General features: G+C 38.6%; 1 protein-coding gene across 2 annotated transcripts in view; it reads right to left on the reverse strand.

Annotated features, from left to right (window-relative positions):
* LOC149083393 (uncharacterized) overlaps window positions 1-17,266 on the reverse strand; it is a 64,421-nt gene extending 47,155 nt beyond the window's left edge. Inside the window, exons 1-3 of one of the 2 annotated variants that reach the window (XM_089236666.1) lie at window positions 17,096-17,266; window positions 12,852-12,940; window positions 7,650-7,756 (exon numbers count right to left, since the gene is read on the reverse strand). In XM_089236666.1, the coding sequence (XP_089092792.1) occupies window positions 7,650-7,756; window positions 12,852-12,940; window positions 17,096-17,102 (203 nt within the window). In that variant the 5' untranslated portion in view covers window positions 17,103-17,266. Of the gene's footprint in view, window positions 1-7,649; window positions 7,757-12,851; window positions 12,941-16,917; window positions 17,063-17,095 lie in introns of those variants that run through there. The other variant, XM_089236665.1, reaches the window with a different exon arrangement.
* Between the last annotated feature and the right edge of the window lie 4,279 nt (window positions 17,267-21,545).

Below are 21,545 nucleotides of genomic sequence, written 5' to 3' on the forward strand. Positions count from 1 at the left end.
GTAGTTAAGGATGTTTAAAATTAACTATGGGCCCGTAAAAAGTACATCGAAAAAATTCCACAGCTTTAATTAAGCATTTTTGGAAGCTGAAATAGGCAGATAACTTGAAGTTCAAGGGAGAATCGAAATACTTGGAGCCCCTTAAAAAAGGGAAAAAATATATATATTGATTTCTATATTTCTTTAAATCTAGATTCGTTTCTTCCATAAGTCTCGCAGGAAGTCGTCAAATTGGTTAACTTAGACACTGTTTGTATGTCCCTCAAAGAAAGGGGGAAATCACGTTATCCAGAAAGGCTCGTTGACGAAAACCCGGGTAGCGCCCGGTACTATAGCTAGTTCTGAATATATTTCAAATTGAATACTGTTTTTATATGTGACAGTTGGACAATGAAAACTTGACGATTACGAGGGCAACATGTATCAAGCATTTAAAAAATTTGTTCCAGTTGCATAGAATTTCAAATTAATGTTTCTTTGAATTTCATTGCTTATCTGATATAGTGGATGCAGATTTTTTTTATAACGTTCTCACTTAAAACGTTTTTCCCGCTTAGTACGACTTATTTCCGTGGTCTTAACTCTAACAATCATCGAGATTTCCTCCGTTTGAAGCGTTTTCCTATTTACGTTTTCCAATGACGGCTTTTTTTTTAAAAACAATATAACAGGGATTCAAACTATATATGAATCTTGTGTGTTCACTTCTCTGATATAGATGTCTAGTTTTTCATCCACTGACACATCTCTGTAAACGTCACGTGTGGGGTCCCTCTTTTTTTCCTTTTATTTTTTTATTATTTGCAGGAAGAGGTAGGACCAGTAGCAATTAGTCGTACCTATCCTTGCGTGGAAATTCCTATCATAATAAAAGCGATTTTCTTCTCCCAAATGTTTTGAGGCGTAGGGCATCATGTACACAAAAAGTCACAACAGAAGCCAAAGTGGCCATCCTCTTTTTTTTTTCTTTTTTGTGCCTCCATTGTTAACACTTGTGATCTTATCATGGAGTGGGTGCTGAGAGGCGGCGGCAGTGCGTTTCCTTTGCTCGTTAAAATCAGCTGCTACTTTCCCCAGGAGGGACTCTAGGGCATCTGAAGGGATGCGTGGGAAAAATGTCTCTTTTTCAATGTACAAGGGTGAACAAAAACTATCTTTTGTGCCGTGAAAAAGAGGGGTCACCAATTACTTAGTAGCGGTTTTCTTTCTCCTCCTTTCTGGACAATGTAAGGGCTATGTATCTTCTTTCCCTGGAAAATTAGCTCTTTAACCCTACATTCCTATTGTCACAAATTGAATTTATTTTTTCATCTTCATGGTGATGGTCTATATTCTATTATAACCTCAATGAATTCAAAGAACTAGTGGATGGAATCGGCGAGTTTTTATCTGGATCTTGGGTACACCTGTGGCTGTTTCATAAATTCTGCTACATTGCTAAAAATTTCAATTAACGCAAGATAGGGATTATAAGAGGTTTTGGTTATAGGTCCGGTCTGGTCCATATCAGCTCAGATAATTGGATTCCTACTGTATTGTGTATACTACAGTGAAAGTCAGACTTTTACTGTTCTATACTTCTTATCATTTTTGTAGCATCATGGGAACCAAACCCAAAGCTACAGGTTATTGCCGATTCTGAACAACTGTGCTTGACAACCCCCCCCCCTTTTAAGTCTCACCTGGTGAGGGAATTCTTGTGGTAATGTTTTGTAGCCCTCCTATCACCGTTTTTCCTGAACTTCCTCTGTGTTAAGCAGTGCCATCTTAAAGCATGGGCCCACCCGGGCAAGGGCCTCACAAAAATGAGATCTGGTTGAAATTTTCGAGAATTTGCCGACGGCCCTGGTGTTAGGTTAGGTTCTGAGAAAGACTACCCAGGTATTGAGAACTCACATGGCACCTTTAAACACCACTTAGGTCAATAGATATTTGATGACTGTACTATGTTGCCAAAGCATAGACATGAACGCTGACAACCCAGAGAGACTATCTTGGAATGATTTGCCCTTATATACAGTCGATCCCGCTTAGTACAACTTACTTTTGTGGGGTGCTAACTTTCACCAATACTCATAGAGATTTCTTGTTTGAAGAGTTTACACCTTGAGTGTTTTTTTTTTTTTCATGATAGGTTTTTTGAAAAACGTTATAAGATGGATTCAATGTATTTTTAACCATATCCAAAGACAACTTAACCCTTCCACTACCATTTAATAGTAGCACTAAAACCCCCATAACATCCTTTACTACGCTGTTGGTTGCTGGTATTTTGATAAAGGTTAAATAAATAACTACTTTACCACTACCAGATGACAGTACAAGTGTGGAACTAGTTTTTAAAGTATGTTAACAAAATTCAGTTATATATTTTAGCCCTGTTACAATATTTATTGCTTTTACTCAAGGGCATAGCGAAAGAGGACTTGGGGGTCCTGTCCCCCCAAGTCAAATAGGGGGGAACCAAAGTGTCGTCTATCACTTTGGTCCCCCCCCCCAAACGAAATTTCTGGCTACGCCTCTGCTTTTACTACAGTATATAAATATAAAACACACTGCTTTTACTAAATTTTCCCTAACAAATGTGTAAAACAACTAATGGCTTTCTTTGTGGTAAAATAAATAAGTATTCATGTAATTGGATAAAACATATTTGAATATTGGTATTTTTTTATCTTTATTGCAAGCGTATGGTGCTGAGTACCAGGTCAATTAATTTATTTTTTTGCAAAAAATTTTGTGCACAACAATTTTTTTTAGACTTTAATTAGAACTAAAATGACCTACCAAAAAGTTTGCATGATAATTATTTCAGTTTTTCATAATGTGGTAACGAAAGGAGTAAAGATTACTCTGATGTAATTATTTTGCTCACATTACTAAATCCCTATACCAACGGTTCCCAAGCTGTGCTGAGCATGCACTTCTCAGAGGCTCCGCTGCTATTCTAGGAAAATAAAATAAATCAGTAAATAAATGGGAGGGAATCAAAAAGATTGGAAATCACTTCTCTAATGTTCAACTGAAAACAATTCAGATGCTTTCTCTCTCGTGAAAAGAATGAAGTGAAAGAATGTATAAGAATATATAAAGAATGTAAATAAATAGTACATTTGGGTAAGAAGGAAAATACCACTTTTATTTTTTCAGTTATTCCAATTTTAACCATGGTAGGAGAAACCTGAAACCTGTTTCTTCAAAATTTGGTTTCTTGTCTTCGCATTGACAAGTGTATCATATTTAAAAATAAATACAGTAAAACCTGTCTTCAACAGAATCGCAAGGGATCGAGATTTTTTTCTCGCTGAACACAGGTTTCCGCTTAATACAGGTTCAATTGACATAATGTGTAAAATTATGTAATGGTCTAGTATGTAATTGAAAGAAAATTAAAATAAATTAATTGAAATTAATGCAAATAATTTAAATATACATAAAATAATGTACATTATTCACTCTATAATTACTAAATATTTATAGGTTTTCATCTGTATAAAACTTCACCGCTCACTGTTCATCTGAATTGATGACACATTTACGTTCGTTTTTACTCTTCTGAAATTTTCAATGAGGGTGTCAATATCTGTCATGTCAGGTTCAGTTTGTACACTGTCATCTATGTTTATGTAATCCTCAGCACCAGAGCTGTAACTACGACTTTCATGGGGGAGGGATTACTGTCCCGACTACTGTAAAATTCAATGATTTTCTCCCCTAAATTTTTCCGCCCGGGCAATATAATTCCCATCCCCGCCTCTCTCTAATTCTGGCCCTGCTCAGCACTGCGATCATGGAAATCATACAATTTTGTGAGTCTTGAATATCATTTAAAAACCCAACCCTTACACTGATTTCTATCATAGAAAACCTACTTTTGCGAAAAAAAATTGTACAGTTTAAGAAAAAAACTGTATACCACTACACAAAGTTTTTTAAAATCATAGCATCAAGTACGAAAACAGATTTTGCTAATGCTAAGGGTGGAAAAAGTAGAATTCACATTGGCAAGCAATAATTGTATAAAAAATTTCAATAGAACTCTTTGATAGAACAGTTTGTATGATCTTTTGGTATATTAGTCTCGGAACACAGTCCACGTAGTGTGTGTGAAATTTTCCGTTAAGAGAGCAGAATTTTACTTTTCATTTGCATGTTAGACAGGTCCCATTGAATCCAGGTTTTTAATGTACATTTTGGCATTGAAATCAGAGGACCAAGATTTTTTTCCATTGAAGGCAGGTTTCTGCTTAATACAGGTTCCGTTGAAAACAGGTTTTACTGTATTATGTCTAAAAAAAAGGGGTGAATAAGAGTATCATAGGGTGATATGGAATAGTCTGGCAATATGGAATTGGGGGTTCATAATGAAGAAAACTAAAAATTTCATCATTTGTTTATGTAGTTGATGATGCGGTGGTGTCATAGTCTATTTACAAGAGTTCCAAATGCAATTTTCTTATTTTGCCCCAAAAAAGTCAAGGTGAGCCACATAGAACCGGACATGCATTATTTCTAGACCTTTCCTCTTCTAACTTACTAAACGTTCCATCTTGAAAAGATATTCTAACCGAACTCAGATAATAAATATAGTATTCCATATTACTCAACACACAATCTGTGAAAAATAGTGTTCCATCTAACTGGAGAGAATCGCTAGCTAAAAATTGGCGCAACATAATGAAACAAACACTTGTGATGTACATTGTGTTTAATTTCAAATTATCTAGCATATTTCTAATAATTAAGAAACACTTTTAAAACTCCAAAGTAAATTTTTAGAAGTGGAAAAACAAATATTATTCTAAAACAGCCATGATGATGGTGATCACCGAACAACACTGACTCTATAGCATCATGGGGGGCATTTTGAAGTTGTTTATCCCTGTTTTACTTAGAGGCTATATCTGAAGGCAGAGAAAACCTGGTATTCCATATTACCCGAATGTATTATACATCCTAAAAAAAATAATTTATGCTGTCATTAACATTCCTGAAGTTGAATATACTGTATAGGCCAATGTTTCCCAAAGTTGGGAATAGCACCTACTGGGGACAATGGAATGGTCCAGAGAAGGCGACAGAAGCTAAGAGTACAACATAGGATCCTATGGGTAAACTTGAGTTATGGGGGCAAATAAGATAAAAAAATTTCTGAAGATGGGGGCAATGGATCAAAGAGTTTGGGGAAACTCTAGTATAAGCCAAATCAAATCCTATGTCATGGACTCAAGTGAGAGCCAACTATTAAGAAAATATGGTACTAGATGTAATTAATATTTTGCAATCAATATACAGAATGTTCAATAATCAACTGAAAACTTTGTTTGTAGAAAAAATTTTATTGGGAAAAAACATTAAAGCATACAATGTCTCTTTGAATAGCAGTACCAGAACAGGAAACATGCATAACTATGACAACATAGATACATTTTAGTGCCACACATACAACCAGAGCATACATTCAGGCATGAACCAATTTGTTGGAAAAGTTGTATGTATGAATTGTTGTTGCCATACAAATTAAGTAATAGTGTTTCTTTGAAACAGGCTCAAAAATCAACAGGTTCATATAATTTTCAAACAGTTTACACTTTGTCAACAGATGATGACGTATTCAGGCTTTGAAGTTCTTTATATACGACTCTACCTGAGTATCTTGAGTTGAAGTAAAAAAAAAGGCCTAAGAGTCAGGGCCATCTTAAGAGCATCATGGGCCAAGTGATTTTTCTGAGGCCCTCTGCCTAGCGAATTCTCGTAAAATGCAACTGTTTTTCATTTTTCTGAAGCCCCCCTTCTCTTGAGGCCCCAGGGCCATGCCCGGGTGAGGCCATGCATTAAGATGGCACTGCTAAGAGTCATCGAGCTTAATCACAGCCTTAAGGTGCAATTAGTAGAAAAAATTTTGATATATTCTAGAAGAAAGAAAGTCTCACAAGGGGTTTTTCATGAGCAGAATGCTAAGGCTAGTGGATAGTTCCAAGGTAATGATTGGACTAGTTAAGAACAAACATTTAAAAAAGCCAGAATGTGATGTGAAAGTTAAGGCCACCAAATCCTAGAGATAGGAAATGATTTTTTTACTAGTCTATTAAATTTATTGTGTATAAAAATTTATCCCAGGCTTTCTACTCGGAGCAATGTGAGCACCTACACTTTTTTCTATGTGGAGATACATCATCTCGCATGAACCAAGAGATACATTCCATACACTTTCCATGATTTGTTTCTTGCACAATTATGTATTATAAAGATGAGCATTACTGTGAACTGTACCACAGAAGGCATGCTGGGTCATTTAATTTTTATGGCTTCATGCAACTCTTGCTCTTGCCCAATTTGTTCTAGTAGGCTAGGGGGTCTCCAACTGCAGGCAAACTGCAGGCCACGTTTGAAGTTTTAGATAGGCCCACAAACCACTAAGCTGTGGACAGCAACTAGACAAGGGTAGAGGGTCTGGTGTCCTGGGCCAGGTAGGGTGCAAAGTTTACTCTTTCTTCGTTTAAAATTATATGGGGAAGGGGTTGCGAAATTGATACTGGCCCAAAGCAACAGAGTAAATTTTTGTTTCTAGATGAGGTTCTGTAAACACATTATCAAAGTAGAAATGGATTACCTTTTGGGTTTGATAATACGATTAAATAATCGATGTTTGGGTTTACCCAAAATTCCAAAACGAACAAGGCTATACGCGTTTCAGAACTATATGAAGTTCCTTCATCAGTAGCAGAAATAAAGAAGAAAAAAGAAAATATTGAAAAAACTACTTATAGCGGGAGTTACTCGCTGTTGTAGACAAGAGTCAAATTCAAAATGAACCAGCAACAAAAGAGCAAGAGGAGGAGATGCTGGTTCATTTTCAATTTGACTCTTGTCTACAACAGCAAGTAACTCCCGCTATAAGGAGTTTTTTCAATATTTTCTTTTTTCTTCTTTGTTTCTGCTACTGATGAAGAAACTTCATTTAGTTCTGAAACGCGTATAGCCGTGTTTGTTTTGGAATTTTGGGTAAACCCAAACGTCGATTATTTAATCGTATTACATTATCAAAGACCTCAGCTCACCAAAAGTTGCATGTGGATCATGGTCCACAACTTGTGGCCTGCTGAGGTCTTTGAAAATATTGAAGACCCCCTGTTTAGGCCATTTGGCCTCCTTCAAAGGCAGTATCTGCCTTCTCAAGCAGTGGGATGCATGTCTTAAAACCTATGGTAACACCTTTTGGACACACAAAATGTTTCCCCCCTAAAATGGACTAGACCTGCTCCTGCTATGATTATGGCTTTCTTCATACAGTACATTGATTTTAATTCTGTGACATCATCAATACACATTTTTGTTCATTTTAATACATCTACACTAAAAAGATTTACCTGATCAACCTTTTTATTTCGTCTGTCATGTGGTTTTATTCTGCTTTAAAGAATAAAGCCAAATGAAAAGTTGATGAATCTTTAATATTCCTCTCCCTCTTTTTGTTTTTAGAACGTTTGTCTCATCTTTTTCCCAACACCGCTGCAATTAGTTTCCCATTTATGTAGTTTAAATTTGATAGAATTGAGGAACCGTGGAACAAACTGTGAGGACAAAACGTAAATGATTTTACAGAAAGTCATTCAATAAGAAAAGTAATTAAGTAAATAATAACTTACGAAATTCGTCTTCTTGGGACACATCCTTGTACCAAAGCGATGAGGAGTTCCTGCAAAAGAGCACTTCCCCCAGGTGCTCCATCTGCAACAAACCCTTCTTCCAGCTCCTAGACAGAATTTCAAGAAATGTACTATTTCATATTCATATAAAAAATCATGTGGTATCTATAGGTCAGGGAATCAAAAACATAAAAATAAATAACTATAATAAATTAGAAGCTAAGCTTTGGAGAAAAGTCTCAAACAGCATATTTTGCTTTTTTCCCCAGGACTAAGTAATTTTTCCGGTGTTAGTAGACGTTCTGACAAACTACAAAAATTTTGAGTTGTCATCAGCTTTCAATTAAGTGATCCAAATGGATAATTTCAGGGGAAATCAAAATATACATAAGCAGTGCCATCTTAACGCATGGGCCAACCCAGGCACGGCACGGGGGCTTCAAGAAAATATGAGAATGAGAACCGGTTCAAATTTTCGAGAATTCACTGAGTAGGGCCTCCGAAAAATCACTAGGCCCGGGGGCCCATGGTGCCCTTAAGATGGCCCTGTACATAATTAACAGCAAATTATAATACCCAAGTTTTCTTTACATAATGGGAGTGTCAAAAACTTTATGAGTCTACTTTGAGAAGAAATATTTGAGAATGTTACAAAGTTAAAGTTGAGATAGCTTTAGCTCCCTCACAAAATTAATTGGAGAGGGAGGCCTCAAAGTAGCCCAAAACCCCAGGTTCCTGTGCCTGGATGCATGTATGGTCCAAAAAAAATTATGTCAAAAGGGTTTCTGACAAGGGCTGAGCATCTGAGCAGGAACCAAACTCGTAACTCCCCTACCCACCCTCCAGCATATCTTTATACAATAAATGAGTATCTTATCAACGTGGGCTACTGATGACAGATACTTTTTTCAAACCAGGCACAACTAAGGTCTATCGTCATGGGCATTTACTATCGCCATTTACTACCTAGTGAGTTGTACCGGAAGTGTGTGTACCTAACAGTCTGAGTGTATACCTAGTGTTGTCTCAGTGCTGCCATCTATATTTCAGAAGTGAAGTACGATTGAATATTTGTAGGCCTGTTGCTCTCTGTGGCAAGACTTTTTAATGGGGAGATCGCCCCACATTTGCACCTCAAAGATGGGAGAATCACAGAAAAACAACTTCAGCTGACTACCACTGTGGGGCTCCAACCTGGGTCCCTGCAATGCGACTGCGATAAACTGTATATCTAGTACCTAACACTGTATACTCTACCAGGGCTGCAACTAAAATGTACGAGGTGGATATTGTGTTCTGCATAGGCGTACGCAGAATTTTCTCAAGGGTGGGGGGTTCAATTTTTTTTTCTTCTTCTCAGGGGGTTTAGCATTTTTTCCTGCAAAATAAGTATAATCTCGGCTTGAGGGGGGGGAGGGTCAGCACCCCCCCCCCCTTTGCATATGCCAATGGTGCTCTGAGTATCATACGGACATGGTAAGAGGGGGGTTGCCAAAATGCATGCTTGCCTGCACCATCAAATAGCAAGCCACTGCCTTACATTGCATTACACTGTAATGTGTGCGTGTGCAAGTGTGATGGAATAACTTTCTGAAGTAGTTTTAAAAAATATCTTATCGATTGTTCATTTCTAACATTTCAATGATAGCAATATAAAACAAGTTTTGAGTACACAGTGTGTCCCGTATGGCCTAACTTTGCCTCTATCTCATCAACCATTTGTCATAGATGTATGGTGTTCTAATTTAAAAAATGCTCAAAATGTGCTCAAGGATCACTGTGCCAAATTTAAGAATGATAATATAGTGTATTTTAAAGTAAAAAAAATCTAAATTTGTATATGGTCTCCCAGTAATCCAACTTCCAATTAGAAATAGTTGATGCCCTGTCTCTCCTGAGGCCAACAAAAAAAAAATCCAAATTTTCGAGTGGAATATTTGTCGAGATATTTTAATTTGAGAATTGTAGAATAGTTGGGAAAGAACAGCATAAATGAGCGCCAGAAGCGTCATCCATTAGTTTATGCTGTCCTTTCACTAGTTTCTCCGATGTTTGAATTCAAATATGTCAGCGAATATTGCACTTAGACACAATTTTTTTCTTGGCCTCAGGAGAGACATGGCATAGCTGCCAACTTTGGAGAGTGAGAATTCTGAAGGTTTTCTTGCAGATCCGAATTCCGTACAAAAATAACGTAAAAGGGATCTTTTAAAATATTTTAGGGATTTTTCATTAGTAAAAAGGAAATTTTAAGGATTTTTCATTAGTGAAAGGGAAATTTTAGGGATTTGCCATTGCAAAAACCATGCAAGCCATCGCCAATCATGGCCAACCAGTAAGTTAAATTCCTTGGGTTTAATTATTTATCAAAATCTCCCGAATCTTGCAAACCAAAAAATCTCCGTCGGGCCCCAAAAGGGACATATAGGTAAAGCAGATACACGCGATCGTGCCAATTTTGAATTTCGAAAGGCCGGATTGACGCTTGCTGATTGGCAAATTTTGTGTTTCCTCCATAAAATACGAATTTTTTTTTGTGATTTGACGAAATAGTGACAATTTACACAATGCCTATGAAGCAGCAGTTTTTTTTCAGGTAAATTCTTGGGGAATGTTTCCCCCTAAATGCAGGGATTTTTACAATTATGGGTGAAATTAGGGAGACAAAAGAATTTTTCGGGCGTCTGGAAAATAGAGTAGAAATTTGGGAGCCTCCCGGAAAATTCGGGAGACTTGGCAGCTATGACATGGCAACAACTTTTTAATTGGAAATTAAAAGACAGGTGGACAGTATAAAAATTTAGTTTTTTATTTTATGACACACTGTATTTTCACTCTTGAAACTGGTACAAAGTATTTCCCAAATACATTTTGAGAATTTTTTAAATTAGAACCATACCTTTATGAATAATGGTTGATGATATAAAGGCTGAAATAGGACTTGCCAGACACCCTATGCACCAAGCTGAACTGTATACAGTGGTCCCTAGACAAGCAATACATTTATTCTTGAAGGTTCTCACACTGCAAATCAAACTTTCTCATACAATAAAAATTTTGATTCGTTTTCCATAACAAAAACTACAATTCCATTCCGTTCCATTACAAGTTCTCGTATGAAAATCAATTGAATCCTACAGTACAGTATACTCTATGCAGAATAGCACTCAATATCAGTAGCATGTTTTGTAGAAGATAAATGCTGTGTAAAGCAAGGGGTTGGAATCAAAACTTTATTCATATTCACGCTGTATATAGCTGATTATTTTTCATAAATATGTGACTACTACACAGTAGAACCCTGATTAACTGGGCTTAATGGTGAAAGTATAAAAAAAATAATGAATATTAAGAGACTGGGTGATATACAGTACGAGATGTGCTACTTCAAGGGCGTAGCGGGGGGGGGGGGTGACTTGGGGGTCTGCCCCCCCCCCCCCGAAATGTGAGAATACCCAAAAAAGGGAAAAAGATGGCCAAATCGATTGTTCTGTCACTTTGGTTCCCCCCCCCCCCGAACTAAATTTCTGGCTACGCCCCTGTGCTACTTCTTATGGGAAAGAAAATGAAAATGTCTAGGAGATACTGTAACTAATAGTACACTAATCTTTTGTCCATTAGAGACAGCTGGTGTCTCCCTTTATTGGATTATAAGACCACCTGCCCCTAGCAGGATGGTGTCAATACTGTTTTCTGTGCTTGCTTTGTGAAGGAAAAAACAAGAAACCCTGCGAGATAATTCTTTACTACATTTAGATGTGTAATACACTCCTTATTCATGAATTTGTTAAAGATAAGAGCATCAGAATGTAGCCAAAGGTTAGAAAATGTGGTAATGAGAAATTTTAGCATGAAAAAAAATATATGTATATTCAGGCCACTTTTATGAGAATTCTTTAAAAAAAAACCACTTTTATCATCTTAAACTATTTAAAGATATACAGTAGAACCCTATTATAATGAAACCCTTCAAACCCTTCAAACTCCAAGAGACTGGAGAAATAGCTTTGTTATAACAAAATTTTGTTATAAAGGAATTCTAGTTTTTTGCATTGTTCCCATGCAAACTCATCTGGGGGATTAGAAAAGTGTTCGCTAAAATAAGATTTTAACTACAACAATATTTATTAAAATGGGATTCGACTGTACTATCAGAGTGTACCCCAAAATATATAAAATGCGGTAAGAATGAACACTTTTAGCTAATAATGAACCAATGTGATATATTTCAAGAAAAAAAATTATATTTAGGCCACTTTTATTTGATTTTTGAAAAAACCAAGTTGGTTTTTTTCAAAAAGACCACGTGGTTTAAACCAAACAACCCTGGTGCAAAGTATAGCCTGACACAGTTTTGTCAATAGGCAACAGGTTTACAATGATATAGTTATTCAATCATTACACTTCACCCATAGTTAGAAAAACTGATGACAGATGGCGCACCCTACACAACAAACATTACATAGAAGCAAACTTCCTGTCTGGTTCATAATAAGTACACGCACATTCCAGCATGTACCGATTCGTTAGAGGTTCCGCAGAGGAATACGGATGAGGTGTATGTATGGTTTAGTAGTAGTGTTTTTGTGAATTTCTTAAAAATACAGTGAAACCTGTACGAAACAGAATGCCAACAGACTGAAACAGTATTCATTTTACACAAATTTCCATTTTAAAAAGGTGCCAATAAAAACACTTATCACTGAACAGACTATATTTTGATTCTGTTTAAGACGGTGTATACAATAAGTATCTCATACAGTGCCCGTCTTAGACAGGTTTCACTTATACAAGTTTGTGTATTTTCCGTATATATTTTTCATTGTGACTTACTTCAACCAGTCATCTGACTATGATGGCAATTGCCGTCTTGACAATTTTCAGTCTAATTACATCAGTTTTTTAAAAACTAATTAGTAATTATTTAAATTATTATACTTTTTCTTGTTGATGATTTGAAAACACAGTTAAGAACATGATGTGAAATCAGTTTCAATGTATTCATAAAAAATTTTAATCAGAAAAATGTATTAGCTTCAAACTTTTAAAAAATATAAAAAGAAAAAAGAAGAAATCAATCGGCCAGATGACTGGTTAATCAGGAGATACTTGTCTGTCCAGATACCACTACATTGCAAAAAAAAGACGATATAGAGATGAGTTTCATGTTGTACTGGATTAGAATAATGAATATTTAAATACCTCTATATCCATCTCAGGGAGGCTGAAAGCTAAGCGAAATATGGACACGAATTGTGCAATGCAGGGAATTTCCCACCATTTAGTCAAATCTGAAATTAATGATAATGAAATAAGTTATTGGTTCACAATTTTTTTTTTGTTTCGACATACTATAATATATTAATGAGATATTCATAAAATTTATAATTACAAGCAAACAACACAATTTACATAAAATCACTAAACTATTATAGAAGATACCAGCACCTAACATGCCTAAAAAACCACTGTGCTGTGAGTTAAATAAATTATAAGTTAACGAATTATAACATTTTTGCATTTGGCCACAGTACATCATTTATTCAATGATTTTTGGAACTTGTTAAAGAGGCGAGAATGACAATGATTCATGGGGGGGGGGGATGTAAGAAATAAAGGTGTTTCCGGTATTTTCTCCCCATGCACCCATATTGAAATAACAGTTCATATCAGAACTGAAATGTGACAACAGTTGTTATGAAGAATGAGCGGGTGTGTTTTGCAATGATTCTGAAAAAGACCACCATTTGTTATGGCAGGGATTCTCAAGACCTGTGTGGCGTCTGTATAGTCAATTTATAGTATGAAAACAAAAAAATTCAAGAATTTTGAATTTTGGCACCCCTTGCATATAGAAGCAGTTGAAGGTTGAATTTGACGCAAATTTTGGTCCAGCACCCAAAGCACCAGACCGGGGGTTTGCTACCTCATGCCTGCTGTCAGTACCTCCCTTCTTGAGGGGGGGGGGGGCATGACTTTTAACGAATCAAGGAGCCAGGCTCAAGCATTTTTCGAATCTCATTAGTTTAATGAAAGATTAAATAATGTACTGCATATGTGCATGAATGAGACCTTTTGACAGTTTACAGCAGTGGTTCCCAATTGGTACTCCGCATCACCTTTAGTGCTCTGTGTGCCCTTTCCAGGGGAACTTGAGAAAAATAAAATAAATCAGGAAAAAACTTGATTGATAAATAAATAAATAGAGGCCTACAGCATTCTGCCATGGGAATTATGTACCAAAAAAGGCTTCTGAGTCAATAACTGTTGAGAACTGCTGGTTTAAAAGCCTTTGTTTGATTTTGACCCATCCATATAAGACATCACCGACTACAGGAGTGGCATTCATAGCGCAAACCCATAAAAGACTGTTGCACCCCCCCCCCCCTGTTGTGTGTGTTAAGGCAAGCTAGCAGGGATTTTAAAGCGAAAACCCTTGCTCTTCTGTATTGCTGCAAAATACTCAAGCCTTTAATACAAAACAAGAAAAATAAAATAATATGAATTTAAAATAAACCAACATTTTTCCTTTGCAAAGAAAGGTTCGAGCCCCACATAAGAAAGAAGGGCATGGAATGGATCATTTGAGTTTCCATTATTTTATTATTTGACTTTTCAACTTTCGATTTATGGGGGGATGGGAGTTTGATTTGATATACGAATGTTTCAGATTATGTTCACTGAATGCATTATGCTCGCAAACTCAAGTTTCACTACATTTAAGACAATGGATAACAAACTTCTGAAAGGTTTTTTTTTCGTTGAAAAAAAACCTATAATTTCAGCCGAAAAGAATCCTTTCTGCTGCATATGCCAGTGCCATATGTTAGTTGTTTAATAAAAAATGCACCTTATTTGCAATATGCTCAATACAATTGAACAGCATCATGAATTTCTAATTAAATTTGGTAAGAACACATATATTTATACTAATAGTTCTCAAACTTTTTGGCTCATGGAGTCCTTTTTTGGAATTGGTTTCTATGGCCGACCCCTTTAGGCTTTTTTTTAAATTTTACTCAATTTACTAATCTTGCGTTTTCTCAGAGCAGCTGCAGAGCCCTAAAAAGCACCTAGTTTAAGAACCACTGAAGTATGTTAATGTGAAACATCAGACTATCTCGATAATGGACAACATGGGACAGAACTTTTTCAATGCTAATGGGAAGTGTCCTGCTAATTAATGCAGTGTTGCTTGCTATAACGACCATTCCATTATATAGATTGGTAGGATAAATCTCAAATGTTATCTGTTATCATATGAGAAATATTCTATATGTTTACTCATGGCCTCCACATACTGGAGAAAGGCCCAAGGCTGGGATCCTTGGCATCTGCTCATAGTGAATTTAGTGTGAAAAAACAAAAAATATGAGAATTGCCCTGGTCACGTCAGCCCCACTGTTGTGAGGTCTATGTGTTTACTTTTTTTGATTATACGACTACATGATATAGCGTCTGTTTTCGATGGAGCTATGGGGGGTGGAGGACATTATAATGAGTGTCGACTACATACATCGAGGCACAGTTTGACTGACTTCAGAAGTGTTCATTAACTGGAGGTACCTTCATTCAGGGTTGCAACTAGATGGTTGATCATCTGGGACAAGCAGGCATTTTGGTGCCCCCTTGTAATGTTGAAGGAGAGATTAAAGGTGACTTGCATGCACCCCCTCTGGTCAGACGCCAGGGGCACTAGATCTGCCTGCTCCCCCCCTAGTTGCGACCCTGTCTCAATTATGTTTCACAGTATTAAAACTTGATATGAAACCTAGAATGCAGTGGCATTGGAGCCAGGAGTGCAACGCCCACGGTATTTTGAGCACCCACAGAATCAATTCAGAAATCAAAATCTCCTATATAAAGATAAAGTACAGCACCACCAGTTCTAAAACACTTACAACACCTCTGCTACAATCAGTGCCATCTTAACATATGGGCCCACCCGGGCACCTCACGAAAATGCGATTTAGTTAAAAAAATTTCTAGAATTTACTAGGTAGGGCCTCAGAAACATCACTTGGCCTGGGGGCCCGTGATGCTCTTAAGACGGCCTTGGCTACAATGAATGATCATCTGTCCTCACAAAGTTGTCTTTTTATCAATGGATGGGGGAAGGAACAGAGGGCTACTTAAGCATATGTACTTCTCCCGCCTCATGATTCTGTAATGATTCTCCCCTCTTGCACAGTATCCCCAGCATGGCCCAATTTTTTGAGGAAATATATCATACTCCTCTATTTTCTAGCAGCGCCAGGGTTGTGCCTGGTTTTGTTGAACCTCCTGATAATGACGATGACATTTATAAAGATCTTCCTTTCCACACATGTAAGTTTGCACAAGCAGTGCTTTTTCACGTTATTCACTAGCAGTGCTGATTCACGTTAAAATGTTAAAATAAATGCATGGGTCCACCCGGGTAGCCTCAAGGACAGAGGGAGAGGGCCTCACGATAACAATATCTGTTCCAGATTTTTGAGACTATGTAAATTTGTAAGCAGGCATTTCTGGACAGGGAGAGGGGACGGCAGAAAAATCTCTTTGCCCAGGGTTCATGATGCAATTAAGACAGCCCTGTGTACAAGATGTTTTTGATTTTAAACATTCGATAAATTTAGATGTAATAGAGAATGACATGTCATATGTCATAAATGAAACTAATGTAAATTTAAACACAAGACATGTTTCTCACACGTTTGGACCCTTGGCAAATATGATTATTTGGGACCCTACTTAGTGTTCTTCGAGGCAGAGGCATGCACATTGTGCCTAAAATACAAAATGCAACCAATTTTGGGGCCCTGGACACAGAGCTGCTGTAACTAGGGAGAAGCAGGCGCCCCAGCAAAGTGCATGTAAATTTCATCCTTCCACCTCTACGTAATTACAAGGGGATACAAAACAGTGTGCTTGCCCCAGCTGACCAAACATCTAGTCGCAATACTACCTGGGCGGGTGCCTGTTTGCCCATGTGAGAAATGGGTACTGTGAAAACGGGCATAAATAAACTCATATACACATTCTAATACATTCCAGCTTAGCTGGGGGAACATTTGATGAGTTCCTTTTTCTAGCTTCTTATTTCTTCTTACGTTTCTAGGGGTACATGCATTAAAAAAAAAAATTGCACAAACAGCAACTTGGAATATATATATTTTATAAAATTCCAATTCAATAATTTTTAATTTCTTGTTGATTATGAGTAATTTCTTTTTTGCCTCGTTCATCATGAAACCAAGTAACAACAAAAACAAAAGTTTTTATTTACCATGAAGGGATGATGTATAACTCAATCTGGTGAAGCAGCGTTTGAGTTGAAGGCCGAGCATATTATTCATATTGACGTTCATTCACAAGTGCATTTAAAATTTATTTTTTATCGATTAAAATCATAAAATCCATATAAAAGAAACTCCATGACGGCCCATCACAGGAACCGGCCTTACCTTCCATAAACGCTACGTATGAATATAACAGTCGAGATCATGACCATAACGAGACTAATAAATGCACATCAACAGGTAGTGAACTATTTTCTTTTGTTTTATTTTTGAAGACGCTCGCAGCAGACGACACGATCCATCCATCAAACTACCTGAAGAAACAGAAAGAAACTCGATAACACTCGCGTTAAAAATGAAAAAGTCATCGTGTTCTTATGGAACGAATGAAAACACACGATCATCAGCAACTAATTATCATAATACATATCATGCACGTCCCGAATGGACAGGACGTCGTGCGTAGGAACAAAAGAGTTGAAAGTGGCACTACGGTCATTTTCATTTATGTGGAGGAGGGGAAAAGAGAATTTTGTAGGCTTTTAAGAATTCTTCCTGCTATAGCTATTCGTAATTCTTAGTTATCAATTCGATACTCCAAAAGGCTATCAAGTAAGGGATATGTCGACGTTTCTCTTTTTCCATTAATTATACCTGAGGTTTCCATTACACTCCATGACCGATGGACACATGTGGCCTTTTAAATTTTCAATAACGCGCCTTCCCGATTCAGCTATTCCCCCCTCCCCATCTTATTTTTTGTGCATTTATGTCAATAGATGGCGCTCTTTCCTGGTTTTTTTTTTTTTTTATGTTGACAATATGTTGATGATTTTTACATTGTGATAGGACGTCAAGTATCAGTGACGCGCTGGATAAAAAAATGAAGAAAAATATTTTTTATAATGAAACCCTTTCACGCGCGGAAATCGCTACTAATTTTTTTCAGGGGAAAGGATATTGCCTCGGGAGAAGAACAATAAATATGTCATGTAGGCACTATGCAGGGCCGTAACTAGGATTTTTGCCGCCCCCAAAACTTTAAAATTCGATAGATTTATAACGGTATTCTTCGTTCCCATCTAAAATTGCCGCCCCTAAATTTTGCTGCCCGCGGGCAGTTGCTCCCCCCTCTCCAGTGCCGACCTTGGCCCCATGTCTCTCCCCCCCCCTCCCACTCCTGAACCAATTCTGAAGCAGTGCCCCTAGTCTGGGATCTTTAGCGGGCCGCCTTCCATAGTGAATTTATAGACAGAAGAAACAAACCTGAACACCGGTTTAGGTCAAGGTTTATAAGATTTAGGTGCCCATAGGCGGAGATAGACTTGGAAGTCTGGGGGGGGGGGGCAAGGTCATTATTGTTGGGGGGTACGATGATGATGATGATGTCAATTCATATATACACATATACATTAGATCTGCCCACTCCACTTTTGACGCTATTGCCCCCAGTGCCGTCTTAAGACATGGGCCCAGAAAAAAAGGGCCTCACAAAAATTAGATCTGGTTGAGATTTTCGAGAATTTGCCTGGTAGGGCCTAAGAAAAATCATTTGGCCCGGGGACCCATGATGCTCTTAAGACGGCCCTGATTGCCCCCCCCCCCCCACGGCTCCCCGTATCTCCGCCCATGGCATGGCCGCAACTATACATGGTTGTGGCCAGCCGAAGCAAACACACGCGCGCATTTTGGCCAACGCCTTTTGAACGCAGGGCCGCAACTATATAAGATGCTTCATCAGCCAGGACAGACACGTATTTTGGCGCCCCATGTTGAAGGAGAGGTTAAAGGCAGAGGACCGTCTTAAGAATATCATGGGCCCCCGGGCCAATTTATTCTTCTGAGGCCCTATCAAACAAATTCTCGAAAATTTCAACCAGATCTCATTCTTGTGAGGCCCCTATTCGCTTGAGGCCCCCGGGCAGTGCCCGGGTGGGCCCATGTCATAGGACGGCGCTGGTTAAAGGGTGAAATTTTCGCCCCCTCTGGACCGGGACACCAGATCCGCCTGCTGCCCTTCCTAAAATCATGGGGGCCCAACCGGGCAAGGCTGTAGTGTACCGTCTCGGAGCAGGCATTTTCTTAAGGCCCCTTAAAAGAGAAAAATTATGCAAAATAAATGTACATTATTTGTGAGACCTCCATTCGACTCGGGGCCCGGTTAAGCTCTATATTTGGCCCTGCAGCCGTTCACTACCCGTTGGACCTCAAGAGACAATAGTCAAAATTTGACAAAATAGACAAAAATTTGTTCTGGTTGAAATTTTTTGAAACTTTACCTAGTAAGAACCTCAGAAAAATCACTTGGCCCGGAACCTCATAATGCTCTTCAGACAGCGTGGATTTTGGTGGATTTTGTTATATGTTGAAGTAAAGGTTGAAGGGTAAGATTTGCGCACTGTTTTGTCCGGGGCTAAAGATCCCCTATAGTTGCGCTCCACAGTTCAGGTGTCTGTCATGGCCCCCATCCAAGGGCTCGAGCTAGGGGGCTCGGGACAATTCTTAATTTCTTTTTCTCACTGATGAAATAAATTCAATCCGAAGCGAATCCCGGGTCCCTATGAATATCATTTTTGAACACCCCTCCAGGGATATTCAAAAAAAAAATTTATGAACCCCTGGCTGGGACAGGTTTAAGTATATTTTGTGGCCCTGTAAAATGGTTTTTCCCGATACGATCATAAAATGTCCCCGGACGCATCCCGGAACCCACAAAGTTTACACTAGCACATGAGAACGATTATCAAACTGCATACTATGTACTTACTATTCATGGTAATAAAAGAGGCCATTTGGCAAGAAATTTGGACAATAGTACCTACTTCCCAGGTCCCAGCGAAAAAAATTGTAAGTGTGGCCACGGACAGTTGAAGGTTTTAGAGCCATGCTTTACAATCATAGGTCCCCCCCGCAATTATGGGGCTGCCAAGGCTCCCCCTCAATTCTTATAATTTTTGTTCCTTCACCCTATAAAATCTGGTTGAAGTAACATCACAACCGCGTGCGCTTTTGCCTTGAGGGGGAGGGGGGGGGGCGTTAAAACCCAATAGGCCTGTGGGGTTCCCCGTCTTTGAAAGAATTTTAAGCTATTGCTTTAAAGGGGCCCTTGATAAATTTGTCCCGGGGTCAGAGCACAGACTGGGGGGGGGGGAGCATGTCTACGATATCTTTATTATACGCAGGGTACCCAATGGAATGTCTGTCAGTGCTAGAGATTGCTACCCAGAGCCATAGCTGCCGCAAATGCTCTTTCGCGGGGGCAAGCAGGGCCGTTTTAACAGCATCACAGGTTCCTGGGCAAAGGGATTTTTCTTGCCCCCCCCCCACCCCAACTGGCTGGAAATACTTGCTACCTAATTTACTTACCAAAGCACAGTCAAAAAGTTTACCAGATCTCATTATCACGAGACCCCGGGGCGTGCCCGAGTAGACACATGCGTTAAGACCACGCTGAGGGCAAGCATGCATCCCTCCACCGTGCAGATCTAAATGCGCCGTTAAAGATAGGATTTATCAGTCCTTCTGGTCCAGCGCCCAGGTCATTGCGCTTTAGCTTGGGGGGCGTTAAAATCCAATAGGCCCGTGGGTTTCCCGTCTTTGAAATAATTTTAAGCTAGCAATTGATTTATTTAGAAGTCGAAATGTAACTTAATAAAAGTATTGTACCTTGCAACGTCATGGATGGAGATACGGGGACGGACGGACATTGGGCATGGAGGAAAGAATAAGTTATTCATTCCTCCATGACATAGTCTCCCAAACTTTTTGTTTCATAGCCCCCTTCATCAGAAATTTTTCCTCTCATCGCCCCCCAACTCACGTAAACCCATAGGATCCTATGCTAAATCAGTAGGTTCTATCGCCCCCTTGGACCATTCCATCGCCTATCAGGGGGCGATATTGCCCACTTTGGGAAACACTGCTCCACGACATTGGGGCAGGGCCGCAACTAAGGGGGCAGCGAATCAGGAAATCTCGTCTAATTTGATCCACTTTATTTTGGTGATGCCGATATATCTCGGGTTCTTAAAACTCAAGCGGCAATCCCGAGATATCTCGTCTTACTTAACGGACCCCCCCCTCCCCACCTTGTCAGCAAAATTTCGTCATCACTACCCACTACTTCCTAACGGATATTGGTGGGATCAGGGAGGGGCATAGGGGGCTCGCGAGCCTTCCCCCCAGAGGGAAAAAATTTGTTTTTTAATTTAAATTTCGAAAGAAAATACCTTTATATGTTATTATAATCAATTTCTGTTACTTTCAATGCTATTTGAAGGGTAAGAACTTGAAATTTCTCTTTAAGAAATTCATTGCAACCCATGGAGCACCATTTAAAAGATATATATGGTAAACCCCTTGACCTGCAGACCAAATGTGGCCCTGAAGGTTATCTGATGTGGCTTGCCCCCCCCCCCCCAAACCTAATTTTGTAAAAATGAACTAAGCGGCACATTTACAAATTGCTTAAATGACCCGTGGCACAATTCCAGAGCATTTAAGTGGCCCATGGCACATTTTCAGATCACTGAGGTAAGCCTCAGAGATCACTTTCACATTCAAAGATCACTTAAGTAACCCGCGACACAGTGCCAGAACACTTGAACGATCCCGT

The sequence above is a fragment of the Pholcus phalangioides genome, unplaced genomic scaffold (assembly GCF_987345545.1).
Source record: "Pholcus phalangioides strain wild (caught in Gottingen) unplaced genomic scaffold, Ppha-v1.0 ptg000009l_1, whole genome shotgun sequence".
Classification (NCBI taxonomy): Eukaryota; Metazoa; Arthropoda; class Arachnida; order Araneae; family Pholcidae; genus Pholcus; species Pholcus phalangioides.